General features: G+C 40.5%; 1 protein-coding gene across 3 annotated transcripts in view; it reads left to right on the forward strand.

The window, feature by feature from the left end:
• Positions 1-25,846, forward strand: part of CRYL1 (crystallin lambda 1) — a 63,409-nt gene that overhangs the window by 16,180 nt on the left and 21,383 nt on the right. For all 3 annotated transcript variants that reach the window (XM_013188169.3, XM_066989778.1, XM_048046995.2), the window contains 2 exons: positions 14,440-14,601; positions 19,188-19,382. In XM_013188169.3, the coding sequence (XP_013043623.3) occupies positions 14,440-14,601; positions 19,188-19,382 (357 nt within the window). The remainder of the gene's footprint in view (positions 1-14,439; positions 14,602-19,187; positions 19,383-25,846) is intronic.

The following is a 25,846-nucleotide window of genomic DNA, read 5'->3' on the forward strand; positions in this document are numbered from 1 at the left end:
TACTCAAGAGTCCTTGCAAGTTTCTTCTGGGTTATGTTGGAAGAGGCTGACAGCTGGCTAAGCTGAGAGAGAATTGCTGACCTCCACGTGCAACAAAGACCATACCTGTTAGAAGAAGGAATGTGGGGCAGGAGATTCTTGGGGGAGAGCTTATCTATTTAGGCAACATTGCTCATGCTAGAGCTAGGACTAAAAAGTATTTCTTCTCCAGGTATCTGGGTAAGGGAGGGAATATGGCTATGCCCAGGGCTCACTTGTGACTATGATGGAAAGCAAGCCTCTTCTTGCTTGTGCCCTCAGGCGAAAACAGGTTAGGCTCTGTGGAGTGCACATCCTGTCTCTGCCGCAATCGCTTGTCACGGACGCTGCAAAGAGTGCTGCATGAAGAGGGAGAACTGTAGCCAAAACCAACTATCCACAGAGTGTTAGAGTATTAAAAATAAGGTTAGTAGACAGGGCTGGATCTGTGCTGCTAATAAAATTTGGCTGGGGAACAAGTTAAACTACTGGACCTGATTAGTCTGTGCTGCACAACTACTCATATGCTCACTGATGTGGGCATAGTTAAGGGAATAGGTGCATTAGCGACCATTTCTGGAGTAAAGTCTGAATGAGTCTGCACAGAACTCAACATGCTCTACCCTATGTGGTTGCCCAGTACTGTTCCAGAGTTGTACCATTAACTTTCCCACAACATGTGTTGCACCCAAGAGTTCACAATTTGCAGTGTTTCAGGTTGTAAATCCTACAGTCTGCTTAGCTGCAGTACATCCTTAATAATAAATGGAACTAAAAGAGGACATGTCCAGACCCTTTCTTCCTCCAAAGTAGCCAGTTGAGTGTAGAAGAATGGGAGGCAGAGCAAAGCCTCACAGAGGAGTCAAGGTGTGAATGCACTTGCAGATTCCTACAGTCATGAACTATTTTATGTCTACTTCCTTTTCACAAGGTCATGAAACTATATAGTGCTAGCCCAGTATCTTACTTCCTCATTAGTAATGAGCTTAGAGTTTGTCAGTTCATATTGTTTTCACGTATGTATCGTGTCTACAGAGTTTAATCTGCAAGTTTACTGTCTATTCACTCAGTCTTATAAAGTCCTTCTGCAGATGTTTGCAGTAGTAATAACAAGGATCAGCTTAATTCTATGAGCTAACTTGCAGGTCATTTCATCTCTGTGAAACAGCACTGGTCAGCATTTTTCACTGAGTAAGAGCTGACTGTTCTTCTTACTTGATGCTTACTATCCTTACCAGTTACTGTCCATGAAAGGACTCTTTTTCCCTCACGTAGCTGGTTAACTTCCTTGAAAGCCTATATATGTCAAATGACTTTGTTACAAGACTTCTGGACATCCTTACTGGCTGCATCAGCTGCGTGACTCCTGTGCCTGTTGCCTCATTTAGAGAATTCAACTAGATTTGTGAGGCAGTGCTTCTCTTTGAAAACGTTGCTTTGACTCTTCCACATTTATTTAAAGCTCATTCAGTGCTACCCTTTTTTCTTAACTTGTTTAATAGAGTCATAAAGCTTACAGGCTCAGTGTTGAAATCTTTTCTTAGTTCCCTTAAAATTGGCACCATGCTTGCTACTCTCCTGCTCTTTGGTATCAAAATGCATATGTTCAGTTGTTTCAAGTGAGCAGAGTTGTGTATCACTTACTGTTTTGGGTACTGCAAACACAGCAAAACTGGATACCATGTCCCAGTACCTTGATTTTTGATCCCCCTTCTGTTTGTTCTAAGATTTCTTCCACTTCTTCCCACTTGAGACAGACCCTGGGAGTTCCCAAGAGGAGAGCTTCAGTGTCTGCAAGGAGTAGAAAGGAGAAACAGAAGTATATTTAAAAAAAAATTGTTGTTCTGTGTGTTTTATCCAGACGTTCCTTCTGTACTTAGGTCATTTCTTGTCTCCATACATTACTCTTCTTAACGCATTTTGAAGAAGGAGAAATAACTTTTTTTCTGTGCATTTTTTGTCTTTGGCAAATTAACAGTCTTTCACTGGCGTGATCATTTGAGCACCTGGTCATCACAGCTTTATGAAGTCTGCCTTCTTGGTCCTAGCAGACTCCTAGTTTTGCCTGTTTTTCTCTTTCAAGCATTTCTTACCACCTAGTATGTCAATACGGTATGTCTGTTCCTTCCATGCCACCTGTAAGTATCTGGTCCTACTTTACTGACAAGTGTGCATCTGCTTTCAAGCATCCTCACTTGTATTTTACTGTCTTCTTCTGAAGCTGAGTGCAGTTGTGATGGAGTTACTGGCACTTGTTGCACCTAGGGATTTTGAATGTTTATTCCTGATAGAGACACTCTTCAGCTGTAAGAGTTTTGAGCAAGGTCCTGCATGCTACTTCAGATTAAATCAGGGGCTGCATTTTTTTGCCCCCTTCATATTCTTCTTGATCAGCTGATCAGTGAAGCGGGTATTGGGCAAGTGTTGCAAAATCAGAGTAATTCTGTGTTGGAAGGGACCTGTGGAAGTCACCTGGTCCAACCTGCTGCTCAAAGCAGGGCCAACTTACATCAGCTTGCTCAGGGTTTGTCCAGTTGAGTTTTGCGTATCTCTAAGGATGAAGACTTCCAGTCTCTTCAGGTAACTTGTTACAGATTAACCTCATTGTGAAACTTCTTTCCTAGTATCTAATTGGAATTTCCCTTCTTGCAACTTTTGTCTCTTGCCTCTCGTCCTCTCACCATGGACCTTTAAGAAGAATCTGGCTTCTGTGTGCTCCCCTCAGGTAGTTGAAGACAGCAGTGTTTTGTTCACAGTGTCTGAATAGCAACAATCTACCTGGGGTAGCTCGAGCTCTCAAGCTTTCTGGTACTATCTTATGTTCTCTTAATCCTTCTGATAACACTTAACAGCTACATGTTAAGCATATAAATAAATGAAGTAGGTGCAGTACGCTGATGGGTAACAAGCCTTTAGTGTGAAACACTTGTGGTGGTGTTCATATCAGCTTATCAGTTCCAGGCCATAGTATCAAATTTTGGCTTGAAATGAAGTGTTACCAGATATACAATGTAAGCAGACAAATTATTTGAACTAGTCTTTAATTTATTCTTTTGGGGGTGTGAAGAGAAATAAAAGAGAATCCTTATTTTTAGGTTCATAGCCCTATTTCAGCATTGAACTGACTACTTTCTGGCTGGCTGAACCATATTAAACTTCTGAAACTTCACAGAGTACAGCTTTAAACCTGGAAGGACAAGATGGACTATGAGGACAAATGTATTGTTTTTTTCTTATTTTTTATTTCTAATTATTGGTTACTTATAAATTAAAACTTCATTTGTGTTAATCTTGGTTGAATATAGAGGGCTTAATTTTCTGGCCTAGTGATAAAAGCCTACTGATTAACTTGTCAGAAGACTTCCATGAGATCTGCATTTCTTTACACTAGATTTCAGTTGGTTAAATCTTAACTTATTTTCAAATTTGGCCTATGTAGAGTAAGTCCACCTCAAACTAAAAATTTCCTTGATGTTTGCACTGCTTGAATGAATTCTGCAGGTAGCCTTCTATGCTGTTTTAGTGGGACATAACTTGAAACAAATGGGGTGAGATAATAAAAATACAGAACTTCTTGAGTAGCAGTAATGAAGATAAAATGAAAAAGTGAAGTGAAAGATGCAAGAAATAATTAGAAGGACTGAGAAGAAAATTTGGAACAGTAGTGTTGTGAACTTCTAAAAACAAGGTATGCCTTGTTGTGTCTTTGTTTATATCTTCTATCTCCTGGATGCTTTTATGAAGTAAGCTATCTTGATGATTTGGTATGCTTTACATCATCTTCAGAAGGAAATGAATTTGCTTTTTGCTTTAAAACTGAGCATTCACCCAGGAAAATGATGAAAGTGCAATTTCACCTCTCAGTTTTCATGTGCTACTTAGAAGCAGTTGGAAGTGCCTCTAATTACTAAATAATAAAAATCAGTGCAGCGTTTGTATAATCTCTTACCATGGTGCTATTAAAGTAAAAGCCTATCTTTATATGCTTTGTTCTATTTTTCTGCTACTAAATTCTTCCAAAGCTTATTAGCTCTCATAGGAGGATAAAATGACTAGTTGTTGGTGAGATCTAATGCTTGATACTTGAGCTACTGTGTTCTCCAGCAGCAAGCAGGGAGAGTGCCTTGGCTTTGAGGCCAGTGCTCACGGTGAGCTGCTTGCCTTGGCAGGGCTCCTTGCAGCTGGGGCTGGAGGGTGGCAGGGAGGTGCTCTCTGAGCCTGCCAGCTGGGCTGTGGCATGGGACAAAGCAGGCTGGCAAGAGGATGATGTTAAGCTTGAAATTCAGACTACTGCAGTGGAGAGAATTCATAATCCCCGTGGTGTGAGGTATTTATCCTTTTACATTTTAAAGGAACTTTGCCAAAAAAAGCCCTAGAGCAGTTTTTTTTTTTTTTTTTTTTTTTCCCCTCTTATATTAAAATGGGAGGACTCCCTCCTACCATCCTACCTTACATGTGCAAATTCTTGAACTGGTAATAATAACACTAATAGATTTTTGGCTTGGTTTCTTTCAGACCTTCCTGGATGTATTATCTCCCAGGTAGACATAAATTAAATAATTTTAAGGTGGTAGCACTTTTTTTTAATTATTAACCTTCAGAAAGTCTGGAGGTGCTTCAGGATGGGATATCAGCATTGACTTGGGAGTCCTGATGGTTGTTGTCTTGTGTCTCTTGTCACATAAACTTACTTGACTGATTGGTACCAATTTCTACTGTTAGTGTTTGTTCTGCTCTTCTGATGGCTTCCAAGAAGGTTTGTACTTCTGTTGATGACCTGTCTGCAGACAGGTCAATGTGCAAAGGTGTCTTCAGCTGCCCTGAGCTCATAGGCTGGGAGACGATCCTGGTTTGGAAGCTGTGTTAATGAAGTACCTCTGTAAATGAAAAGCTGCTGCAAGGCAGTGTGTGCAAGCATTGAGTAACAACTTCTTTGGGTCTGGTATATGGTCAGCTTGAAGCACTGGACAGGCAAACACGGATCTGTTTGCTCTTAACTGGGCAAATATAACCTTAGGCCTGGTTTTACCTTATCTACCTCAAACACTGGTCTGAGGCACCAGCAATTCCATTTCAGCTTCTGAGGGAGCTGGTTCTAGGGATGTTAACTGGCTCGCCATCTCTGTAGAAGCTTGAGGAAAACTGTTCTCCATTTTTAGGAGTGAAACAGTTAGAGCTCAAAGACTTGCTGTAAAATACTTTATGAAGTCCATGCTTGAGATGAACTGGAAGTCTGAGTAGGCAGCTGTGGTGCTGCTGTTGAATGGACTTTTATTCTTCCAGACTTTCTAACGTTCACTCCCACGTAGCATATGCATGTACCAGCTGGCACTGTCAACCATTACAGACCTTAAAATGGTTTTGTTCCCTGTTAGAGGAGGTCTTCACTGCCGTAACTGTTGTCCTGCCCAGCAGTTAACCCTGCTCCTGTGTTTTTTCACTGTTCTCTGGTCTCCTTTCAAGAACTGTATTATATTTCCATTGCCTTTCCTGGATTCCTTCCCCTGGCACTTTTCCCTGTTTTTCAGGTTGGATGGGATCACAGTAGAAGGAAACAGCAGGTCTGATTCTTCGAGAAAGGATGTGGGGTGGAGGATGTTGATCAGCCACATGTTGAGATCTTTTTGCCCCTTCCCTGAAGGACCAAAAAGGATTCTAATCCCTCCTGTGGCAGCCCTGATCATCATCTCTGTTTGTCTCTTGAAAGCTTTGTAGGATACAGTAACCTCAGGGAAAAAGGTGCTTGTCTTCATAGCATGATACTGACAATAAATGAGATGAAACTTGCCTTCATTTATGTATTTAAAAAAAAAAAAACACAATAATTCTCCACAAAAAAAACCCTCCTAAATCTACAAGTTTTTACTCTGATTTAGATAACATGTAATTCTGCTTGCCCAGCTCCTGTTCTGTGCTTTGTACTGACTGAAGGTTGAGCAGACACCTGTAATTCACTTGTTTGTTCTAACAGTGTACAGTGGCTGCAACTTGATATTTTACTGCTCCAGTTCCTTAACAGGGCATGTTTCTGAACTGTAGGAAGGTACAAAATGTTTCCATCGAAATGCTAGATTTCACCTCACCGAAGTGGTATTTATTTGTACAGTGTCATGTGGTAGACAGTCTCTCATGTCAGTCAAGAGCTAGTGATTTAGGAAGCATCAGATTTCCCTCTAGTATGAACTCATACAGTGAAGGCACCTAACAAGTTATTTAGGTAGATTTGAGGTGAGTTAATAGCCACAAAATTTCTAATTTTTATTTCTTTTCAAAGTCAGATTAGCTTAGAAATGCTGATGTTTTAACTGCTGCCTTTGTAACTGCTCCATAACAAATTAGGCTTGCTGGTCTGTTGCCCTTTAGTTGATGGTTTTAAGTTCTGTTAAAGCCTTTCAGAATATTACCATAACACCATTCGGAAAGCTGGATACTTGTAGATTTGCTGTAAGACACTTATATAACTATATTTTGAACTGAAATTTAAACAAGTCCAAACAATATGAATTGGAGTTAAACTTGTATAGGGGTTGCTCTGACTCTAAGCCTCTGCTCCTCAACAGAAGAGCCTATGAGAGGATTTCACCTTTATTAGAAGGTTCACCCTTACCTTTAGCTGCCCTGCCAGCTCCTGAGTTGTCCAAAGCCTGTCTGGAAGGGACTTCAGAGGTTACTTAGTCCATGCACTGCCGCAAGGCAGGATCAGTCATACTTGGACAACTGTCTGTCAGAAATGGTTCGACTTGTTTTTAAAATCGTCATGATGGGATTCCTTTTTCTTCCCCCTGTTAAACACTTTATTACCTACCCTTATTCTGAGTCTGTTACTGAACCCTGGGATGTGAACATATGTGACCATGCCCTTCCATTTTATTTACCATTTTTATAGTGTCACCAGCAGCGGTAATGTGTTCCCCCTCATTAATGACTCAGTGGTCTGCTCTTCAGTTAGCGTGCTGCTGTCCTTATCCTGTAAGCCACGGGTAAGAGAGAAGGATACCAGTTCGTGTTCAGGTTGAAAACAAAGACTTGATTGCTCAGGCTGTGTGGCTTGTTTTAGGGTAACTAAGCTGTTTAACATCTGAGTCTTTTGTCCACAGACATATTGTGTTACCGATCCAGTATTTGAACATGTGCTTAAACCCCATTTTGGAGGAAGTCCTGCACCAGCTGTGTGGAATGCATGTCTGCAGGGGGGAGAGGGGCAGGCAACCCGTTGAGCTGTCTTTCCTTGGCTTGTATCCCACGTAGCCTGGGTTCCTGCTTCACCCCCAAGTGTTTTGGGGCCAGTCTCTTGATCTCACCTCCCTGCCGTGCTCAGCCAGGTGCTCCCTGTGCTCTGAGCTGCTGGGGCTCAAGCTGTAGTCGTGCTCTAACGTAGCCGTGTCAATTATTAGAGTATGTTGTTGACTTTCTTTTTTCTTTTCTTTTTAATCTTCCTCACTTAAACCGATCAAAATGCTGATACCACACTGAAGGATGCTACATAGCCTGGGGCCTCCCTCACTAACAGCTGTGTGTGCATCTGCTGTTCCTGTGCTGTGTCCCACACCCCTGCGCTGGTGTGTGCAAATGTCTCCTGTCCAGCAGCTGTCCTTACCTTCACCCTCAGATACGGGTAATAGCTCTCCTTAAAAGGAGACTGAAAGAAATGTTTCTCCCCACCCACACCCCATCCTTGTAGTTTGAAATGATGCATTCTTATTTGACATCTCATCTTAGTTAATATACTTAATTACTAGATATGATTGTTTCTTGTGATTTGAGGTTGAGCAGGGGAAAGCTTAGAGTGACGACCTTAAAAACTAAAGCTGTAAAGCACTTTAATGCCCTTGGCTTTCAAAATAACTTGAGAGACTAAGAGAAAGCTAATAGTTTAGTTCTTTTTGACTTCTGTAATACGAGAACCCAGGAATAATGTGCAGTGACTTACTTTTTTAAAGCAATCTACGCTTGCAACTTTGCAAGACCTGCACATGCATCCTATTTCTTCGCTTCTGCTTGTTGTCTGAGTAGTGTGTTAGTACCCTGTACGTGCTGCTCCTTGCACTTGTTACTGATTTGTGAAGTCAAGACAACTTGTGGACAATCCCAGGACTCATATTTAACCACAGATTTAAGAGCAAATGTTTTGGAAAGTCATTGTTAGAACTCTGATAGGGCTGGAAAGACCTGATCTGGAATTAATTTCAACATGCTAGGAAAAGGGGAAAAATATTTTCTTTAGAGACTCTGTGATCATCATCTTTACTTCTCTGTCCTGTGCCAGAGGAAGGAATTAACACTTGAGTGATTCACTTCAGAGTGTAAAGGAGTATACCTTAAGTCAGGGTGTGGGGAGGCTGTTCTTCTTTCTTTTTTTTTTTATCCTGTTATGCTTCCTTATGTAGATATCTTAAGGAAGCTTTTACATGGTTGTTGCTGGAACTGATTTTAATCAATATTTTCATCATTGACCTGAGAATGTTGGTACACACTCCTGGTACTTGAGTTTGCAGGTGATAGTAAATTCTTTTAGGTGGCCTAATGCAATGCAAGCCTAAGAAATTCCTGACAAGCCTCCTAAACCTGAGCAGAGAGAAAGTACTAGGTGAGTAGTAACACAGATGTGAAAGAACATAAGGAAAAACTATTTAAATCATGGCTACATGATTCTGAAGTCACAAGTAGCAGTTGCAGTTTGGGAACGAAAATGTAATTGTCCAACTTTTCTCTAAAAAGTTCTCTTAAATCATCAATGCAGTGTGTGTTTGCAGCCAAAAAAAAAAAAAAGCTTGCAAAATGTTGAGTATCACTTGGGAAGGGATGAGAGGTGAGTGGGAGGTTATTGTCATACTGCTGTATGAAACTTTGGTGTGCCCTTGTCTCATAGGTGCTAGACCTGCAGACAGAACTCATCCCAACAAGGACGGGTGAGAACTAGGGGAGGTGCAGAGGAGAGCAACTGACATGATGAGGGGACTGGAGCCCCTTGACAGAAAGCACCACGTTACGTTGTGGGTGGTGAATTGCTGAAGTTGCCTGCTATGGAAAACCGGTGGCATGAAATATCAGCGGGTTTTTATAGCAGTTAGGCAAGGCGGGGGACAATATAGTGGGCTAGAGGATGTTTCTTACATTCTTAGGGAAAACCTAGGTAACTTCTGTCTCTGAGCCATTGTGTTCATGTCATTTGGTTTGGGGAGGTTCCACTTGTCTCTGTGTGCATGTGTGTATTTTTAAATCAATTATTAAAAAAACAGAGGCGGAGGGGGTTATCACCCTACAATATTTTAGACCATCCATCTTTTAAGCTTCTGATACAGATGATGAAAGCTCTATTTATAAATACATATAGTCATAAATTCATTTTAGGACAGAAAAGCTAAAGGAATACATGAAAAAACATATAGTGTGGTGAGATCTGTCTCACAGAGTAGCACCATACAGTCATTGTTTACATATTTTACAGTCAAACTACTTGTCATTTGGCTAAAACAACAAAATGCTTTGAATGATTTTGACTAGGATAAATAATAATAATAAAAAAAATACTTAGAGTTTGTGTAGAAATTGATAAAGAAATAGGGTCTTAATTTTAAACCTGTTCATATAACAGTTACTGGTATATCCACATACTACTTATCTTAAAACATGTCTCAAAATAAGCACCTAAAATTACTTTGTAATTTTTTTTTTAGAAAAAAGGGTGGGATAATAGGAAAATCTAGAATACTTGCTGTCATATATTTTCACTTGGAATATGTAATCATTTTGAATTTTGTTAAGTTACCAAACCTGTTTAACAAATGTAAAATACTTGATAGTTGAGCTAAATCGGTGATAACAGTAACATCAGAAACAAAATTGGTATTCTTACATAATAGCTTGTTCTGATGTTAAAAACACTTTTCTTTCTCAGCCCACTTTGCTTGCAGAACTCCTAAGCTTTGCAGTCAAAATGTCACACTTCTTAATTGCAGTGGTGTGGTTCATGTGTGTGACTCGTCTGCTGAGCAGGCTGTGTCTCAGTGTGTGACAGAACAAAAAGAAGCAAGTCCCTCTTTCCTTGACGGTGCACCTTCGATCTTCCAGAAGAGAATTGCAGACCTAAACCCTGCAGAAAAGATGAAACTAGCAAGTCTAACAAAAGCCTAAACAGAAATAATAGTTAGTCTTGAACTACTAATTATAGTAGTGAGTGTTTTAAACACTGTTTTACTGAAAATATAATTTGATTTTGGTTGATATGGATTCTGTGAAATGGCAATAGTGATGAGTGTAGCTGTTCATCTGCATACACAAGTGCAGTATTGCTTCGATAACTTCAATAATCTCAGCTGTGCAAGTAATATTGTACAAGAATTGTCTGCTAAATTGCAAGGTTTAATTTACAGATAGCTTATTTTAGCATTTGTACAATCTGTTTTTGAAGTCAGCTGTTTTTTTCCTACAAGATTCCTTTATTTAGATTTGCTAAATAATTTGGAATAAAGGCTTTTGACTGTACAGTTGCTAAATATAGTTAATAGATCTTTGCAGTCTTTTGTTTAACTAAATTTTCAGATCTTACCGATGTCTGGCCTTATAGAGATGAACTTAATACAGTTTAAAATCCATGGCTCCCTGCTTTATGTAGGTTTGTGTAAATCAGGCTTTGTTTTTAAAGATACATCTTTCTAACATGATTTGGTGGATTAAAAATAAAACAATTATGCCTGAAGTCTTTTCTGTGTTCTTTCTAGTGGATTATAGCTATAGAAGATAATGAAGGTATTTGTATAAAGGGATTAGGCACCAAGACTTTCAGAAAAGCAGCTTGGAGTTGCAGAGGTCTCTCTGCTCTTTGTTTCTTAATCCTCTGAAGATCTTCCTATTCCCTCCAGAAGCTGGTGGTCTGTTGCTGTAGGAATTAAAGTGGTTGTGTCCCAGGAGTGCTGTTGGTCCGGGTCCAGCTCGTGGGACAGGTCGGCACTCCAAAGGTGGCTGCTGTACATCTTTGTGTATGAGAGGATCGCTGTCACCTGGCTCTGGAAAGCATTCTGTAGAAAAGGAAAAGCTGAGACCACTTACAGTGCTGTAAATTACATGTGTACAAACACAGGAATGGAGCCAAGGTTCGTGGTACGTTTGGAGATCTCACTTAACTGCACAAGATGAAGAGCGTGCTTGTAGCAGTTGAAGTGGTTATGCTTTCTAAACAGCTCACCTGCTGCTTGAAGCCCTGTTGAATTCGGTGGGGACTAAGAAGGCCCAGAGCTCTTGCAAGTAATTTTCTATCTTTTGTTGTGGTTAGGGCAAGGCTGTAGGGCGTTCCTGCTGCAGCAGCTGCAGCATGGCGGTGAAGTACAACCGCTGGGGGTTAGGTGGTGTGCTCCGCGTGCCAAATGAAGGTAGGAGAGGAGGAGTATCTGCCTACGGGACTTCATAACATGCTGTGAGCTGGAATGTGGGTGGATTTTCAAGGATTAGTTCCTTCAAGCTCAAAATTGATCTGTCTTCACTTGCAGAGACTTATATTGTTGTAAATGTTCATATTAACGTTCTCAGAGAATAAGTGTTTTCTTCATTGCTTCTTGAATACACAGCAGCCAGAATCTAGTCAAGAGGTGGGAACTTGTCGTTGTACAGCTGTGGCTTTCAGTTTATTCAGGGATTCCTCATACTTGGTGACCACTGTCAAGCTCCATACTTGCTTATAGAGATGTCCCTGCTTCTTGCTCTGACAGCATCGTCAGGTGCTGTTATAGAAAGCTGGCTTGCTTGTTGCTGAACAATTAGTAATCTCCATGCCAGCTTAAATCTTGGGCTTTCATCTTACACTGTGATGCTTGTATTGCTATTTTAGGACTATACCGCTGTGTTGCAGTGCTTTGCTTCAGGCCATGCTTTGCTTCTTCACCTCACAGTGCTAGTAAATCCATTGCCTTGGCAGCAACTCCAGTTGCTAGTGCAAGGAGAAGGGAGGTATTTTGCAAGATAGCGTTTTGGGGAGTGTTTGCTAGAGGGTGATGCAGGTGAATTGCTTCCTTGGCATACCCAAGAACGGATAGGAAGAATCTGGGTAGATGCCAGCATTTAATATAGGTAAAAGAAGCTGTGCTCTCAGGTGAGCGTGGATGTGCGTGGGAGTGCAGACGGCACGGTGGGAAAAGCCTGTACAAAAACACAAACCCACTTGATTTCAACAGATTAAACTTCCTAGATTTGTATGTACTGGCATTCAAATGGTCACATCATATGTGAGTGCAGATTCCTAGTTAGGGCCGACTAGACCCTGATCACCACATCTGGGTATCACTTTTGGGGAGGAAGTCTGGCATGTCCTTACCTTGTCTAGTTCCTTCAGTGTTCATAGGCTGGCCAAGTAGCAGCTATGTGTTCTCTGAACATATAGATAACAGGCATTAAACTGTCTGACTAGAAGTTTTTAATACAATGCAGCTATTCCAGGAGGTGGGTTTTAAAAATAAGCAGGTGTCGTGTTCTGCTCAGGCTGCTGAAGAGGACATCTAATAAATTTTTAGTCAGATTAGCAGTAGCCTTGTCCAGGCGCTCAAGCCTTGGAATAAAGGCGCACTGTTTGTCGCAAATGAGAAGTGCAATCTCTACAAAAAGGGCACAGAAATATACAGTGTCACTTAAAATGCACTGAGGTGTTTGCTAACCTTTTTTTGCGCTGATTCTTTGACAGGGACTGTAGTAGCTTTAAAACTGTATCTTATCTTGCTGTTTGATCTTCTTTTTCTCAGGGTAAACAGAATAGCCTCAGACCTCTCCAGGCTCCATAACTGACAGCAAGTGAGGCTCCTGTTTAATAGGTTGTTTAGAGCTTAATTTTCTCTCTGTTCTTAAGGGAATTGGTGTGTCTGAGAAAATAATTGCATGCTTGATGAGGACAGAAGCTTTATTGCAGTGGTCCAAGAACCTGAATACAATTGTGACGATATATGAGAAACTTCAAGCAAATGGCCCATTCAGAAACCTTACGTAACCGCGGCAGAGGTTTGAGTTTCCAGCAGATTTGAATTTGCCTCTTTGATTATCATCTGATGTGAGAGGAGGCTTAGAGTTTCAAGTTCACAATACGTCTATTCAGTGAGACCCGTTTATTAGCCTGAACAGTATCTGCGGACTTCTCTTCATCTTTGGCTTTACTAAAAGAAACTATTTAAACTTAATTCCAGGCTCCAAGCTTGCTGGTTATGAGCAGAGTATCACTTTGTTTTGATAAGGATGCCTATTACTTTGAGCTCTCTCTGGAGTTCTTAAATGACCCCGTTTATCTCTCCTGCATCATGGAACTTTTAGTACTGTCCCATGCAGCAACGTGCTTATTTTCTTGGAAGACTTCAAATTAGTCTTAACCCATTTATATCCAGCCTGATGGAAAAACTGTGGCCCTGGGCATTCCTGCTGAGTTCAGCATAACAGGAAGGACCGAATGAAATGCTGATAGGTGGGAGAAGCTTAGGGCTGGAAAAAAAGTAGGTATTTTCTGTGTTTTGATGGGAAGCTGAAGTTTTGCAAGTTTAGGATTCTTCTAAGACTTTGTAGAACACTTCTGGGGAACAAAAAAAAAAAACAATAAAAACAAACAAAAAGCTGGCTGGCTTTATTCCCCTGTTTTGTCTTGGCCAGACTGAAGCCTTTCCTATTGATTGTGGGATCCACTGTAGTTGTTCTCCCATGTCCGTGTTGCTCTCAGACTGGTGGATTTCTGCATGCATTTCTGCATGCTCTCCTTCAGGCAGCTCATGGGGATAACTTTCAAATTCTGGGGACTGGAGATTCTGTCTGTTGGCTCATACAGGTAAAACTTCACAGCTCTGTAGAGCTGAATGTGCTCCATAGCTTGGGAGAAGTTTCGATAGCATGCATTCTACTTCAAAAATCTTTCTCACAGTTGAAGTAGGTGTCTGTATTTAAGCTTTTCAAGCATGAGGGTCACAGATATTTTGGTGCAGGTTCCAGAACTGTAAGTTGTGTTTTTCTGCCATAGTTCTGGAAATCATAGGTTTGTCTTCTTTTGAGCTACATATGTTCATTTCTGTCTTGTCTGAAAAAGAACAAAAGACCACTGACTTACTTCATTTGAGGTTCTCTTTTTTTTTTTAAATAAAAGCAAAACAACAACAAAAGAACAAGTCTTATTCCTCCTTACTATGTTACCTCTTTGTATGAATAGAAGTCTATACTTTATACAAAGCAGAATCATCTGCTTTGTGTTGAATCTCCAGCGGTATGTAGTCATCCATCTTCTGCAACAGAGAACCTCTAGGGCTTTCACTCCTTTGTGTGTAGAAAGGTATCTTTGTAGTATGGCTCACTGGTGCATCTAGGCTGAATTAAAACTGATGGTTTGTATGGATCAGTGAAGTCTGAAATGCATAGATAAGTGCTATTAAAATAGAAGACTTCTAATACGGTTTTTTGTTATTTCAGGAATGTACTCCAGAGAACCTGGAACTGAAAAAGAAGATTTTTGGTCAGCTGGATCTTATTGTTGGTGACAATGTTATCTTGAGCAGCTCGACCTCTTGTCTCTTACCCAGCAAACTGTTCACTGGCCTTAAGCATGTTAAGCAGTGTATTGTGTCGCATCCTGTAAGTATGATGACAAGTATTGTTTTTATAGTAACATTATAGGTATTTAGTTAAACTGTGTCCCAATTTCTTCCCAGCAGATTGAGAGAGGATATGTGGAGTGCTTTCATGTCTCTGTTAGTGTGCAGGGCCTGAATTTTTGGAAATGCTTTAGTTTGGTCATTCTGTGTGACAGCATATACTAAATTGAGAATGAGTGCATGTTTTGTACTGTCGGTTCTAGATACCTTCTGTGTAAATTCTTGTGCTCACATTGCTGTGTTATTCCAACTAATAGTTCTCAAAGTACAGGGAGTCTCTGTTCGGTAGACAAACCTATAATATTCCCTACGTTCTTCTCATGGCATCATTATTATTTTTCCTGGTGTCATTTTTCAGCTGATGTTCAGTATCAGTAGGGTTCCAAACAGCAAGCTGTATGCACTTGTCAGGTAATGTAGATGAAAGGTGGGAAGCTTTAACTCTGGCTTCATCAGATTTTTCATGCAGAGGTGGTACACCTGAAGAGGAGCAGCAGGCAGATGAAATGGAACAAATTGTACTTAAAGCTGAATTTGCATGCTTTGTGTCTGACTGGGACAAGTCAGTGATGCATAAGTAGCATGACTAGAGGTGGCAGCAGAACCTCAAAATGTTGAAGGCTACCTTTGAGCCTCTGTAAGCATTTGTGGGGCTGCTGGACAGCTGTTTTTCACCTCTGTCCTCAGCGTGGAGGAACATTTTGTCTTAATCCCTGGGATTCTTACTGCTCTGTCTTCTGGACTCTGAGTCTGTCAACTGATTTTTCAAACGCAAGACTAATGTTAGGTTAAGAGGGCTGTGGTCATGAAGGCTTGCAGTAACTGGAGAACGGTACTCTTCTGCTGTCTGTGGTTCATAGAATCACTGAATAGTTTGAGTTGCAAGGTATCTTAAGGATTATTGAATTCCAACCCCCCTGCCATGGGCAGGGATGTTACCCACTAGATCAGGTTGCTCAAAGCCCCATCCAGCCTGGCCTTGAACACTTCCCCAGGGATGGGGTATCCACAGTTTCTCTAGGCAGCCTGTTCCAGGGCCTCACCACCCACTGAGTAGAGAATTTCTTCCTTATATCTAATCTAAATCTCCCCTCTTGTAGTTTAAAACCATTACCCCTTATCCTGTCACTCCACTCCCTAACAAAGAGTCCCTCCCCAGCTTTTCCTGTAGGCCCCCTTTAGGTGTCAGAAGACCACTTTGAGGTCTCCCCGGAGCCTTCTCTTCTCCAGGCTGAACAACCCCAACTCCCCCAGCCTGTCTTTGCAGGAGAGCTGCTCCAGCCCCTTGATCATCTTTGTGGCCCTCCTCTGGACTTGTTCTAATACCTCGACATTGTTCTTGTGCTGGGGGACCCAGAGCTGAACGCAGGGCTCCAGGTGGGGTCTCACGAGAGCAGAGGGGGAGAATCCCCTCCCTTGACCTGCCAGCTAAAACATTACTACATTTTGTCTTTCCAGGGTAGAATGTACAGGCTCAGAATGTACAGTAAATGCCAATTCCGTTGGCATGCTCCAGAATGGCAATGTGAACACAAAAATACAGCACTACTTCATTGTGATATCTCTACAGCTGCCTGTAGCCTAATGCTGCAGTGTCAAAGCATTTGGTCAGCCCTTTTGACACCCCTTCACCACTACTATTGTGTCTTGGGGTGACTGAGGAGCAAAAGGAACAAAAGGATTGGTTTCTCTCCTTAAAACTGATTTTTTTTATCCCCTTTTAATTGGAAAAAGAAATCAAGCTTCAAAGTATGTATCTGTGCCTAAGTTTAGCCTTTCTCCAGTCTAAAACTCAGGAGTTCCTTATCTCAGATTTCCAGGGTTGTAACTTTCCATAGTGCAAAAGATCATGTCTCTTCTTCTAAGCTTCTGTATTAAGGAACTATAACTATGATTTTATATATTTATTACCATTCCCTAGGCTTCTTCCTGTGTTCTTCTACCTGTCAGCCTTTCATTTTTTTTCCTTTACTCTTTTATTGTTATCCCAAGCTGGTTTGTACTGGTTGCTCCATTTAGTTTCAGCTGCAGCCTTCATAGGATCTACTTCTGAAACCATCTTTGATCAGATCTGGCAAAGTAGCTAGTTTCTGCATAAACATTTTTCTAAGTTGCTGTTGTAAGGATATGTGTATTTTCCAAAGTAAATACTTCAGAGTGCCATAAAATGTCTCATTGTTCTGAGATGGCTTTGCAGTCTGAGACCACTTTCTTAGTAGTCTCAGCTTCACTCAAAGGGGAGTGTACTATTCCAGGGGCATTTCTCTACTTGTTATATCAAGAAAAATATTTGCTTTGTAGTAGTAGTTGGTTTTTGATTGTTTTGTTTTAATCATGACCTTACTAGCAACTTAAACAAAAGTAGGACATGGGGAATGGTGGCTGAAGGAAGTAATCTGTTCAGAAAGACACTGAAAATAAGAAGTGTGGAATTTGTTATTCCAGAAAAATAAAAAGCTCAAGTTGTAAAGCCTCTGGCACAGGTGAGCATGCTGAGGAGAAATGAAGTGAAATGCCCAAAGGCCAGAAGGAACTCTTCACTTTGCTTAACATAATAAGCTCAGTAATCAGAAAAAATAAACGAAATCCTGCAGCACAGCTGTATGATAGAAGTGCATGCAATACTTACAGGCACAGCTGTTCTGTCAGCAGTTTCAGGCCTTGTGGCGGTAGAGGTCTGCAGAGCAGTTCATTTCTCAAGTTCCATATGAGCCTGCCAGATCACACAGCTGGAAACATGGAGCTAGAGGAGACTGCCACCGAGTGAAGTTCCTTGCTGTAAGAGGAGGCATGTCATCAAGTTGTCTTAAAATATATTAAGCTCCCTCTTAGTTTTTTTTACTTGACTGCTTCTATATGAAGTTTCCTTTTATTTCAATCTTACTAATGGTCTGTTAAAATTTGCTTGTGTAGACTGTGTAGTTGTGTAGCTTTTTTCTAGTCTAATTCTGTCTCTCTTTACTTCATTTATCCCTTCTTAGTTATCATTTTGTTAGGCTGAGTAAGGTAAATTCTGCTCTCTTAAGAATGCCTTTGCATTACCCTTCTGATTTTAGAAGTCTTTTTTTTTTCTCCCTTTCAATTTCATCTGCATTTTACCACTTTTAGTTTTTACCAACATCAGTTATCTCACTCTTAAACAATTATCCTCCTAAGTCTCCACAGTGTGCTCAGTAACACACCCATACACTCCTTGTGCCAAGTCCGTGAAATAAAATATTTCAATAAGGTCTCTGTCAAAACTAATCATGGAAGAAATTCATAATAGCCTCAGTCTTGCTCAACAATTAGCTCGTCTTCTTTCTGATGAGACCCGGTGATATACTTAAGGGTTAGAAAAGCCTTCAGAGAACTTCTTGGAGCTTGCAGTGTTTCAGGTCTTGCTGAATTGCCTGGCACCGCCGTGTCTGCAGCGGTGTCCATCACACCACACAGCTTTGGTGGTGACACTGCCAAAGAAAATGAAGTAAATGTATTACATGGGTTAGAGCAGGCATAGCTGTACAGCAGGTTATGTGTTGGTCAGATGCTACAGTAAAGGAAAACATGTAAGTACTGAAACAAAAAACAAACCAGAGGAAGGACTGCTGGCACACTGCTGTGACTGAGTCCTGCATTTGCATTTACATGAGTACAGTTAAGAGCAGCTGACTGCAAGGGAGCATGGTGAAAGGATCAGTATTTAATTACCATCCTTTAAATGTGAATGTTTTTTCTGGTGGTCATTTATGGTATGTTGGGTCTGACTGTTACTTGGAAATGAGTACAAGAGCTTCATTTAAGACCTTAAGAATATAGTTTAAGAACTCCTGTTTCTGGGAGGAGCACACACTGGCTACTGCCTGTAACGCTGACCTGAAGAACTTTAGGCACTTCTAGGATGTTCGTTAGAATTTTTTGTTTATAACTTCAAAAACACACTGCACACAAGTCGAGACTTGTGTGTAAAATTACATTTGGGAAGAGTCATGGAGAAGTAGGTTTTTGTGGCTTTTTTTTTTTAAGGAGGTGCAGTGTCTGAAGGTAACCTGTTCCACAGCGTTCTTTTTTGGAAGTATGTATTATGTGATATCTGTTAATGTGTTTACAATATATTCACAGGCTTGGGCCAGTAGCCATTTATGTGTTGAGCTTTGCATCATACAGGTGGTGCATAGCAATAATTTTGTTACAAATTTTCTGATTATCTAAAAGGAAATGCCTTGTTTAATTTGGGAAGACAAGTGGTGGTCATTTTTTACAGCAAAAACCAACCTGCATATTGGGAAAACATCAGTTATTCAAGTCGGCATAAAGCCTTCTAGTACTGAAGTGTTCTCCTCCTTAGGCTACGTGAACTTTGTTGCGATTAAACAGAGCTAGATTTAATCATAGAAGATTTTATTTTTTAATTTGAATTAATATACTTTTTTTTACTGAACTGGTGAATTGTCTCAGGGTCTAAAGATCAGACCTACTCTATTCACTGGAAAATATCCACACTAGTAGAAAGTTATAGATACGCTTTATATTAACTTGGTCTGTTAGTCTCATAGCTGACATTCTTCTTCTGTGTTTCTTCTTCAGGTAAATCCACCTTACTTTGTGCCATTGGTTGAAATTGTTCCGCATCCAGAAACAGATCCTTCTACTATAGAGAGAACATACGCTCTTATGAAGAAGATTGGACAATCTCCTGTCAAATTAAACAGAGAAATTGAGGGCTTTGTTCTGAATCGGCTCCAGTATGCAGTGATAAGTGAAGCCTGGAGACTTGTGGGTGTACGTATATATTTTTGCAATTTTTACACACTGTCAGTTTTGTAGAGGCAAGCAAGATTATATATTTAAATTCCCTATAAAATTGTCTTTTTTATTAAACTGTCCCTTGTGTACATGAAAATTAAAATTAGCATGTAAGTTAAAAACAGTAAGAAGTGATGTCAGTAATAAATAGCAAAGTTTATGAAAAACAAAGTGATATGATCTTAACAACTATCCTTTATCCTGCTTTCATTTCAGAATACTGTCATTTTTTAGGACAATCAAAAGAACAACGTTGAAAGTGCAGAAATCAAGATGCTGATTTTTATTTTTTCTATGTTGTCTCACTATTTCCTGTTATTTTTCTGAATGTTGCTGGCTTACTTTTCAGTTATTATGAAATGTTTTAAATGGTTTTCTGTGTGGCCTTTCAGGAATTGAACTCTTAGGTTCATTTGATACTTGTAGGTAAAGACAGATCTCTCCTCCTCCCATTCTGACTTCTAGCTGAGAATCATCTGTTTGTTTTGCTTCAGCTTTTCCCACAGTTGCATGTTCTGTGCTACAAAATCCATTCTTTCACCAGGAAGAGCTGAATTAAGAGGCTGTTGGAATTCTGTTGAGAAGAGATTTAACTGGTGTGAGTGGGGCTGACTTTTTTGTCAGCCAAAGACTACTTTGACTTCTTTTATTTTTTTTCAAGCTGTTTAAAAAAAAATAACAAATGCACACAGATACAAGTAAAGATCTTGGAACTAAGGTAATATTAACATATTGTAAATAAAACAACTCTTTCCAAAACAGTATCTAAACATATTTGCTCAACTGATTTTACTTTCAGTTAGCTTCCACTAGCAACACAATGCAACAATGTAAAGGAGATGATGAGTAATAATACATAGTGATATTGGGAAGGAACTGAGCTTCTACTGAAGATGTTTCTTTAAATTAAAAAAGGTATCTGTTATTAAAAAAGTTAAAGCAAAACCTTAAGTATATGATTAAAAAACCCTTCAGAAAGCTGTACTCATGTTGAAAGACATAGGATAGAAAGGATATTAACCTTTAAATTATTTTTCAACCCATAATAAGGCTTATCAAGAGAAAAAAAAAAAAAAGAAAATAAAAACTACTACCAAAAATGTGAACAAGGAAGACAAACCCCTAGGGGAAAATGGCCGATGTTATTGCTAGGCCACTCTCCATCATCTTTGAAAGGTCTTGGAGAACAGGAGAGGTGCCTGAGGACTAGAAGAAAGCCAACATCATGCCAGTCTTCAAAAAAGGCAAGAAGGGAGGACCCAGGCAACTACAGGCCAGTCAGCCTCACCTCCATCCCTGGAAAGGTGATGGAACAGCTCATCCTGGAGATCATCTCCAAGCATGTAGAGGATAAGAAGGTGATCAGGAATAGTCAGCATGGATTCACCAGGGGGAAATCATGCTTAACCAATGTGATATCCTTCTATGACAAGATGACTAGCAGGGTAGGTGAGGGGAGAGTGGTGGATGTGGTCTACCTTGACCTCAGCAAGGCTTTTGACATTGTCTCCCATAACATCCTCATAGTCAAACTCAGGAAGTGCAGCCTAGATGAGTGGATGGTGGATTGGCAGTTGGCTGGATGGCAGAGCTCAGAGGGTTGTGCTTAGTGGTGCAGTCTAGTTGGAGGCCTGTAGCTAGTGGTGTCCCCTAGGGGTCAGGTCAGTACTGGGTCCTGTCTTGTTCAACTTATTCATCAATGAGCTGGACGATGGAACAGAGTGCACCCTCAGCAGGTTTGCTGATGACATGAAGCTGGGAGGAGTTGCTGATAGCCCAGAGGGCTGTGCTGCCGTTCAGAGGGATGTCAACAGGCTGGAGAGGTGGGCTGAGAAGAACCTCATGAAGTTCAAGGGCAAGTGCAGGGTCCTGCACCTAGGGAGGAATAACACCATGACCAGTACAGGCTGGGCTGGCCTGCTGGAGAGCAGCTCTGTGGAGAAGGACCTGGGAGTCCTGGTGGACAGCAGGCTGACCATGAGCACTTGTGGGCCAAGAAGGCCAACAGCATCCTGGGGTACATTTGTAAGTGTTGCCAGCAGGTCAAGTGAAGTGATCCTCCCCCTCTACTCAGCCCTGGTGAGGCCACACCTGGAGTAGTGTGTCCAGTTCTGGGCTCCCCAGTACAAGAGGGACATGGAACTATTGGAGTGAGTCCAGAGGAGGGCTACAAAGATGATTAGAGGACTGGAGTACCTGTTGTACAAGGACAGGTTGAAAGAACTGGGCCCGTTTAGCCTGGAAAAGAAGACTGAAGACAGGTTGCACAGAGAGGTGGTGGAGTCTCCTTCTTTGGAGATATTTAAAACCCGCCTGGATGCCATCCTGTGGAATGTGCTCTAGGTGATCCTGCTCGGCGGGGGGTTGGACTAAATGATCTTCAGAGGTCCCTTCCAACCTCGGCCATTCTGTGATTTTGTTTACTGAACTGTGGTGCTCACTGTTGAGGAGGTTCTCCAACTCTAATCTTTCCTTAAAAGAAAGGGGTCTAACAAGTTGTTTCAGTCATGCGAAGAACAAGATTTTTTAGAAGGGGAAAGATGAAATGAATAGCAGCAGATAATGAAAGGGAAATTGAACTTATCGAAGACTCCCAGAGCTCAAATATTAAGGTCATGAAATACTGGTGTAAGCATCTTTTTACACACCTGCTAGCATAGTATTGTAGAAATGGAAGTTAGCATTTACACCTGAGATTTAAAAAAAAAAAAAAAAGCTTCAAGTGTAGTTGGCAAATTGTGGACCAGTAAGTTTGGTAATGCGTAGGCATATATATCAGGGAAAGTAATGCCTCAAAAATGTAGGATTATTTCATGACTCTAAGAGGCTTAAGCTGAATTGTGAAACTTGCTGTCACAGAGACCTTGGATGCCAAAACTATGAATTGGTTCAGGGAACATTTAGACACATTTATGTTAAATGAAAACAATGTAGAAACAACCTCCAGCTCTCAAAATCTGAAAGACTGGATTGCTGGGAGCTGAGATACTGCTTGTGATTGAAGTATGAAAGTATCACTCTGTGTGTGCTCTTTGATTATGGAAAGATAAGAACACTCTGTAGGCTATTATCAGTGGGAGAAAAAAGGTACTGACGAGGTGAACTTCCAGTATGAACCTGTACCTTTAGTATAAACCTGTGGGTGGTATTATGTTAGTAGTAACACAACAGTGCTTTAAGCACTGACGAAGTTGCTTTCATTGTGCTTTATCTAAGTTTCCAAGTTGTTCTGGTTTTAATTTTATTGCATTTCAGGCAAATACACATTTAAACTGCAACAACTTTGATTGTATTTCCATTTCAAAAGTCTAGACGAATACCAGGTATCAAAGGCGTATAGTTTCAGCTGTATGACTTGGGGCTAAACAGCCCCTTTGTTGGGGGAGAATCACTGTAGATAGGTGAAAAATACAGGCCTTGAGCAGTTTTTCTTCCTACTGTTGTGCTGCCAACTTCGTCGTTTTCATTGCAAGTCATGTTCTTTTGGTGTTTTCCATTTGCAAAGCGGAGAAAATGTATTTCTTGGTTCTGACTTTTAAAGTCACTTTTTAGTCCTTATTTCTGAGGGTTAAAATATTTTGAAAAACATCAGCATCCCCAGCTCACAATTTTTGAGAAGCTCCTAAAAAATCAAATTTTATTCGGTGTTCTTATTTTCTTGCTGCAGAAGGTCATATTGATTCTTTCTAGTAACAAAACTTTTTGCTACCCTAAGAAGTACTGTAGTGGAAGCTAAACTACAAATATTAGCAATAGAGACATAGTAATAAAAGAGACCCGTTTGTCCAAAATGACCCTAGTATTAATCCTTTTGTGGTTAGATAGGTAAATCGTGTGTATTAGATTTGGCAGTCTAAGACATTTTGGATGCAGAACACAGGCATTCTTATGAAATTAGTTATGAATGCTTTGGTATTTCAATGCTAATAATTGTATACTGCTTTTGACTGTTGTAAAAGAACAGTGAAATGGAACCATAAAACATGATTTCAAGCATACTTGTTTTATTGCTGGTTGTAAAATGCCAGAACAAGTGTCTTTGTATGCCTGCCATTACTTTTCATAAATTGATCAGTGCTCATACTTCTGTTATGAATTTTCTTTGAATTTGTTTTTAACATGGTGAGTACTTGGGGGAAAATCTATGTTGTTGACAGAGGACTGCTGTATTTGCAACTGCTCTCTGACATATGCAGAAATATTTATGTCCTTGTTAAAAATGCCATGTGTGAACCAGGAGAGAAACACAGCAGCGATCTTAAGTGTTTTGAAGCCACTTGAAACTATCTTAAATCAGCCCCTTTATGTAAACAACCCTCTGTGAGGACTTTGAAACGTAAACTTGAAAATTCTCATCTGGGTCTTCACTTCAAAAATATTTACAGTAATAGCAGGGGGAGCAGCCTTACACCTGCACATGTGCAGAGGTACTTTCATGACAATCACCTTTTCTTTTAGTTTTTTTAATTAGCTGATCTTACTTCATCCAAGAAACTAGTTGAAAGTTCACTGGTAGAAGTATGTATGTACTGTTTAAAAGGGCATTGGTGATAGACATGCAGGTACAGCTGTGCTAACACCGTTTATCTGGAAAACATTATCAAGAGTAGACTGAACAGTTTGCAGGGTATGTTTTAGTTCCCAAATGTAGCTCAGTAACCGACAGCTTGCCAGTCCCCCTTTTCTTTAGCAGTGTTGTGATGAGATGCGTGAGGCATGGGGCAGGAATCGCACCACAGGAGAAGGGCTCTGATGCAAAGCTACGATTGTGTCACCTGATGAGGAGCATTTGAACATGGGGCTGTACAGAAAGCAAGCACTGCAGTCCCAAAGCCTTCATTGCTTGCTCTGAATTCCTGTGATAAATATAATTGCTTGCTGGATCATGCATTGGACTTGCCAATTTCTGCAGTCTGGGGTCTAAGAGTAGGAAGTGCAACAGCCAGGAATCTGGGGGGGGGCTTGCCAGCAGGTTGAGATCAGGCTCAGATTCCACATAGTGACCTAACTGCACGTGGGCATGGGTGCTTAAGCAGAGCACAGCAAATTTCAGGGCAAGGTGATGAAAGTAGCAATGATAAACCCAGACATTGGGATACAGTTTGCCTTTCCCAAAGATGTTGGGGTCCTCAAGCACCCATGAGCTGGTATATTGAACCCGGGCACAAACTGAGTGAATGCAGGACTGGGCCAAATGTGGGAGTGGGAGGTTAATGTGACGAAAAATTAGAAGAACTGGAGGTTGAGAACCCATTTTTTAGGGAAGTAGGAGAGCAAAACTGGTTTGGTGATGTGCAGAGAGTACACTTTGGTACTGAGAACTTTGGCGAGGTAGATAACATGAAATGTTGTTTTAAGGATACAGGAGTTCAACTTTACGAGAAGTTAGCAGCAAAGACCGTAGATTCACTTATGGGCTGAAAAGAAGGAATTCAAGCGAATGTTCTCCTTCAAGACGAGTGCTGCAATGAGATGTTTTATTTTAGATCTGAGCTAGTCTTTTTGTGTGACACGATGTCTTGTTGAACATTGTTTTGACATGCGAGTTACAAGCTCTTGGGCAGCGCAGGTGTTTGTGGCAGGAACTTCTTGTATTGGTTTTCTCTCTCCCCGGGCTCCAAATCTATTCCATGAAAATGCAGGTATTGGGAAGACTCCAGTTGTCTGTTTCCATGTCTTCCTCTTTGAGGTCAAGTATCTGAGAACTTCCTGGAGAAAACTAACGTAAAACCATCCAGGACATACAAGAAGTTCTTGTAGGCTTTATATTTTTAATTCTTTGGTTGCAAAGCTGTTTATAATGAGAGTAAGAGACATACTGTGAGATGTTGAGTTTGAAGACCTTTACTGCTCTGATCTTCCTAGTCGTCTTAACCTTAAATTTTGATATTTTAAGTTTGTAACTATTAAAATAATCTGTAACCAACAGTAGAGAAAAATACCTGACAGCTTTCTCTATTATTCCCTGTTATCATTTATTTACTTTCTCATACCTCCATTGACAGTAACCACTGCTATATCTGATTTTGTTTGTAGCTCATAGGAGCAGAGACTTGGCCTCTTTATTTGCTTAATTTAGGAGTTTCAGCTGCCTTTAAGAACGTGCAGAAACTACTTTGTGAGATGGATCATATGGTGCATGTCTCAAAGATTATGTCCTCTATGTAAGCTCTTAGTACCGCTTTAATACAAGTTTCTTTAAAAATGGGTTTACTCTTTAAGTTATAGTCATGGAGACTGTGTTCATTAAGAATGGGTGGTCCTGCTATTTAGTGTTTTGGGTTTGTTTTTGTCACTCTATTGGAAAATAAGCAGTTGTGGTTTGGCTGTGTCCATTTCAGTTCGTTTTCACAGCAAGAATGTGCATTGGCTTCAGTACCTAACTTATGTACCTCACCCATCTCAGGTGGCTAGCTTGGCTGTTCTTAAATACTGGTAAG

Source organism: Anser cygnoides, chromosome 1 (assembly GCF_040182565.1).
Source record: "Anser cygnoides isolate HZ-2024a breed goose chromosome 1, Taihu_goose_T2T_genome, whole genome shotgun sequence".
NCBI classification, from domain to species: domain Eukaryota; kingdom Metazoa; phylum Chordata; class Aves; order Anseriformes; family Anatidae; genus Anser; species Anser cygnoides.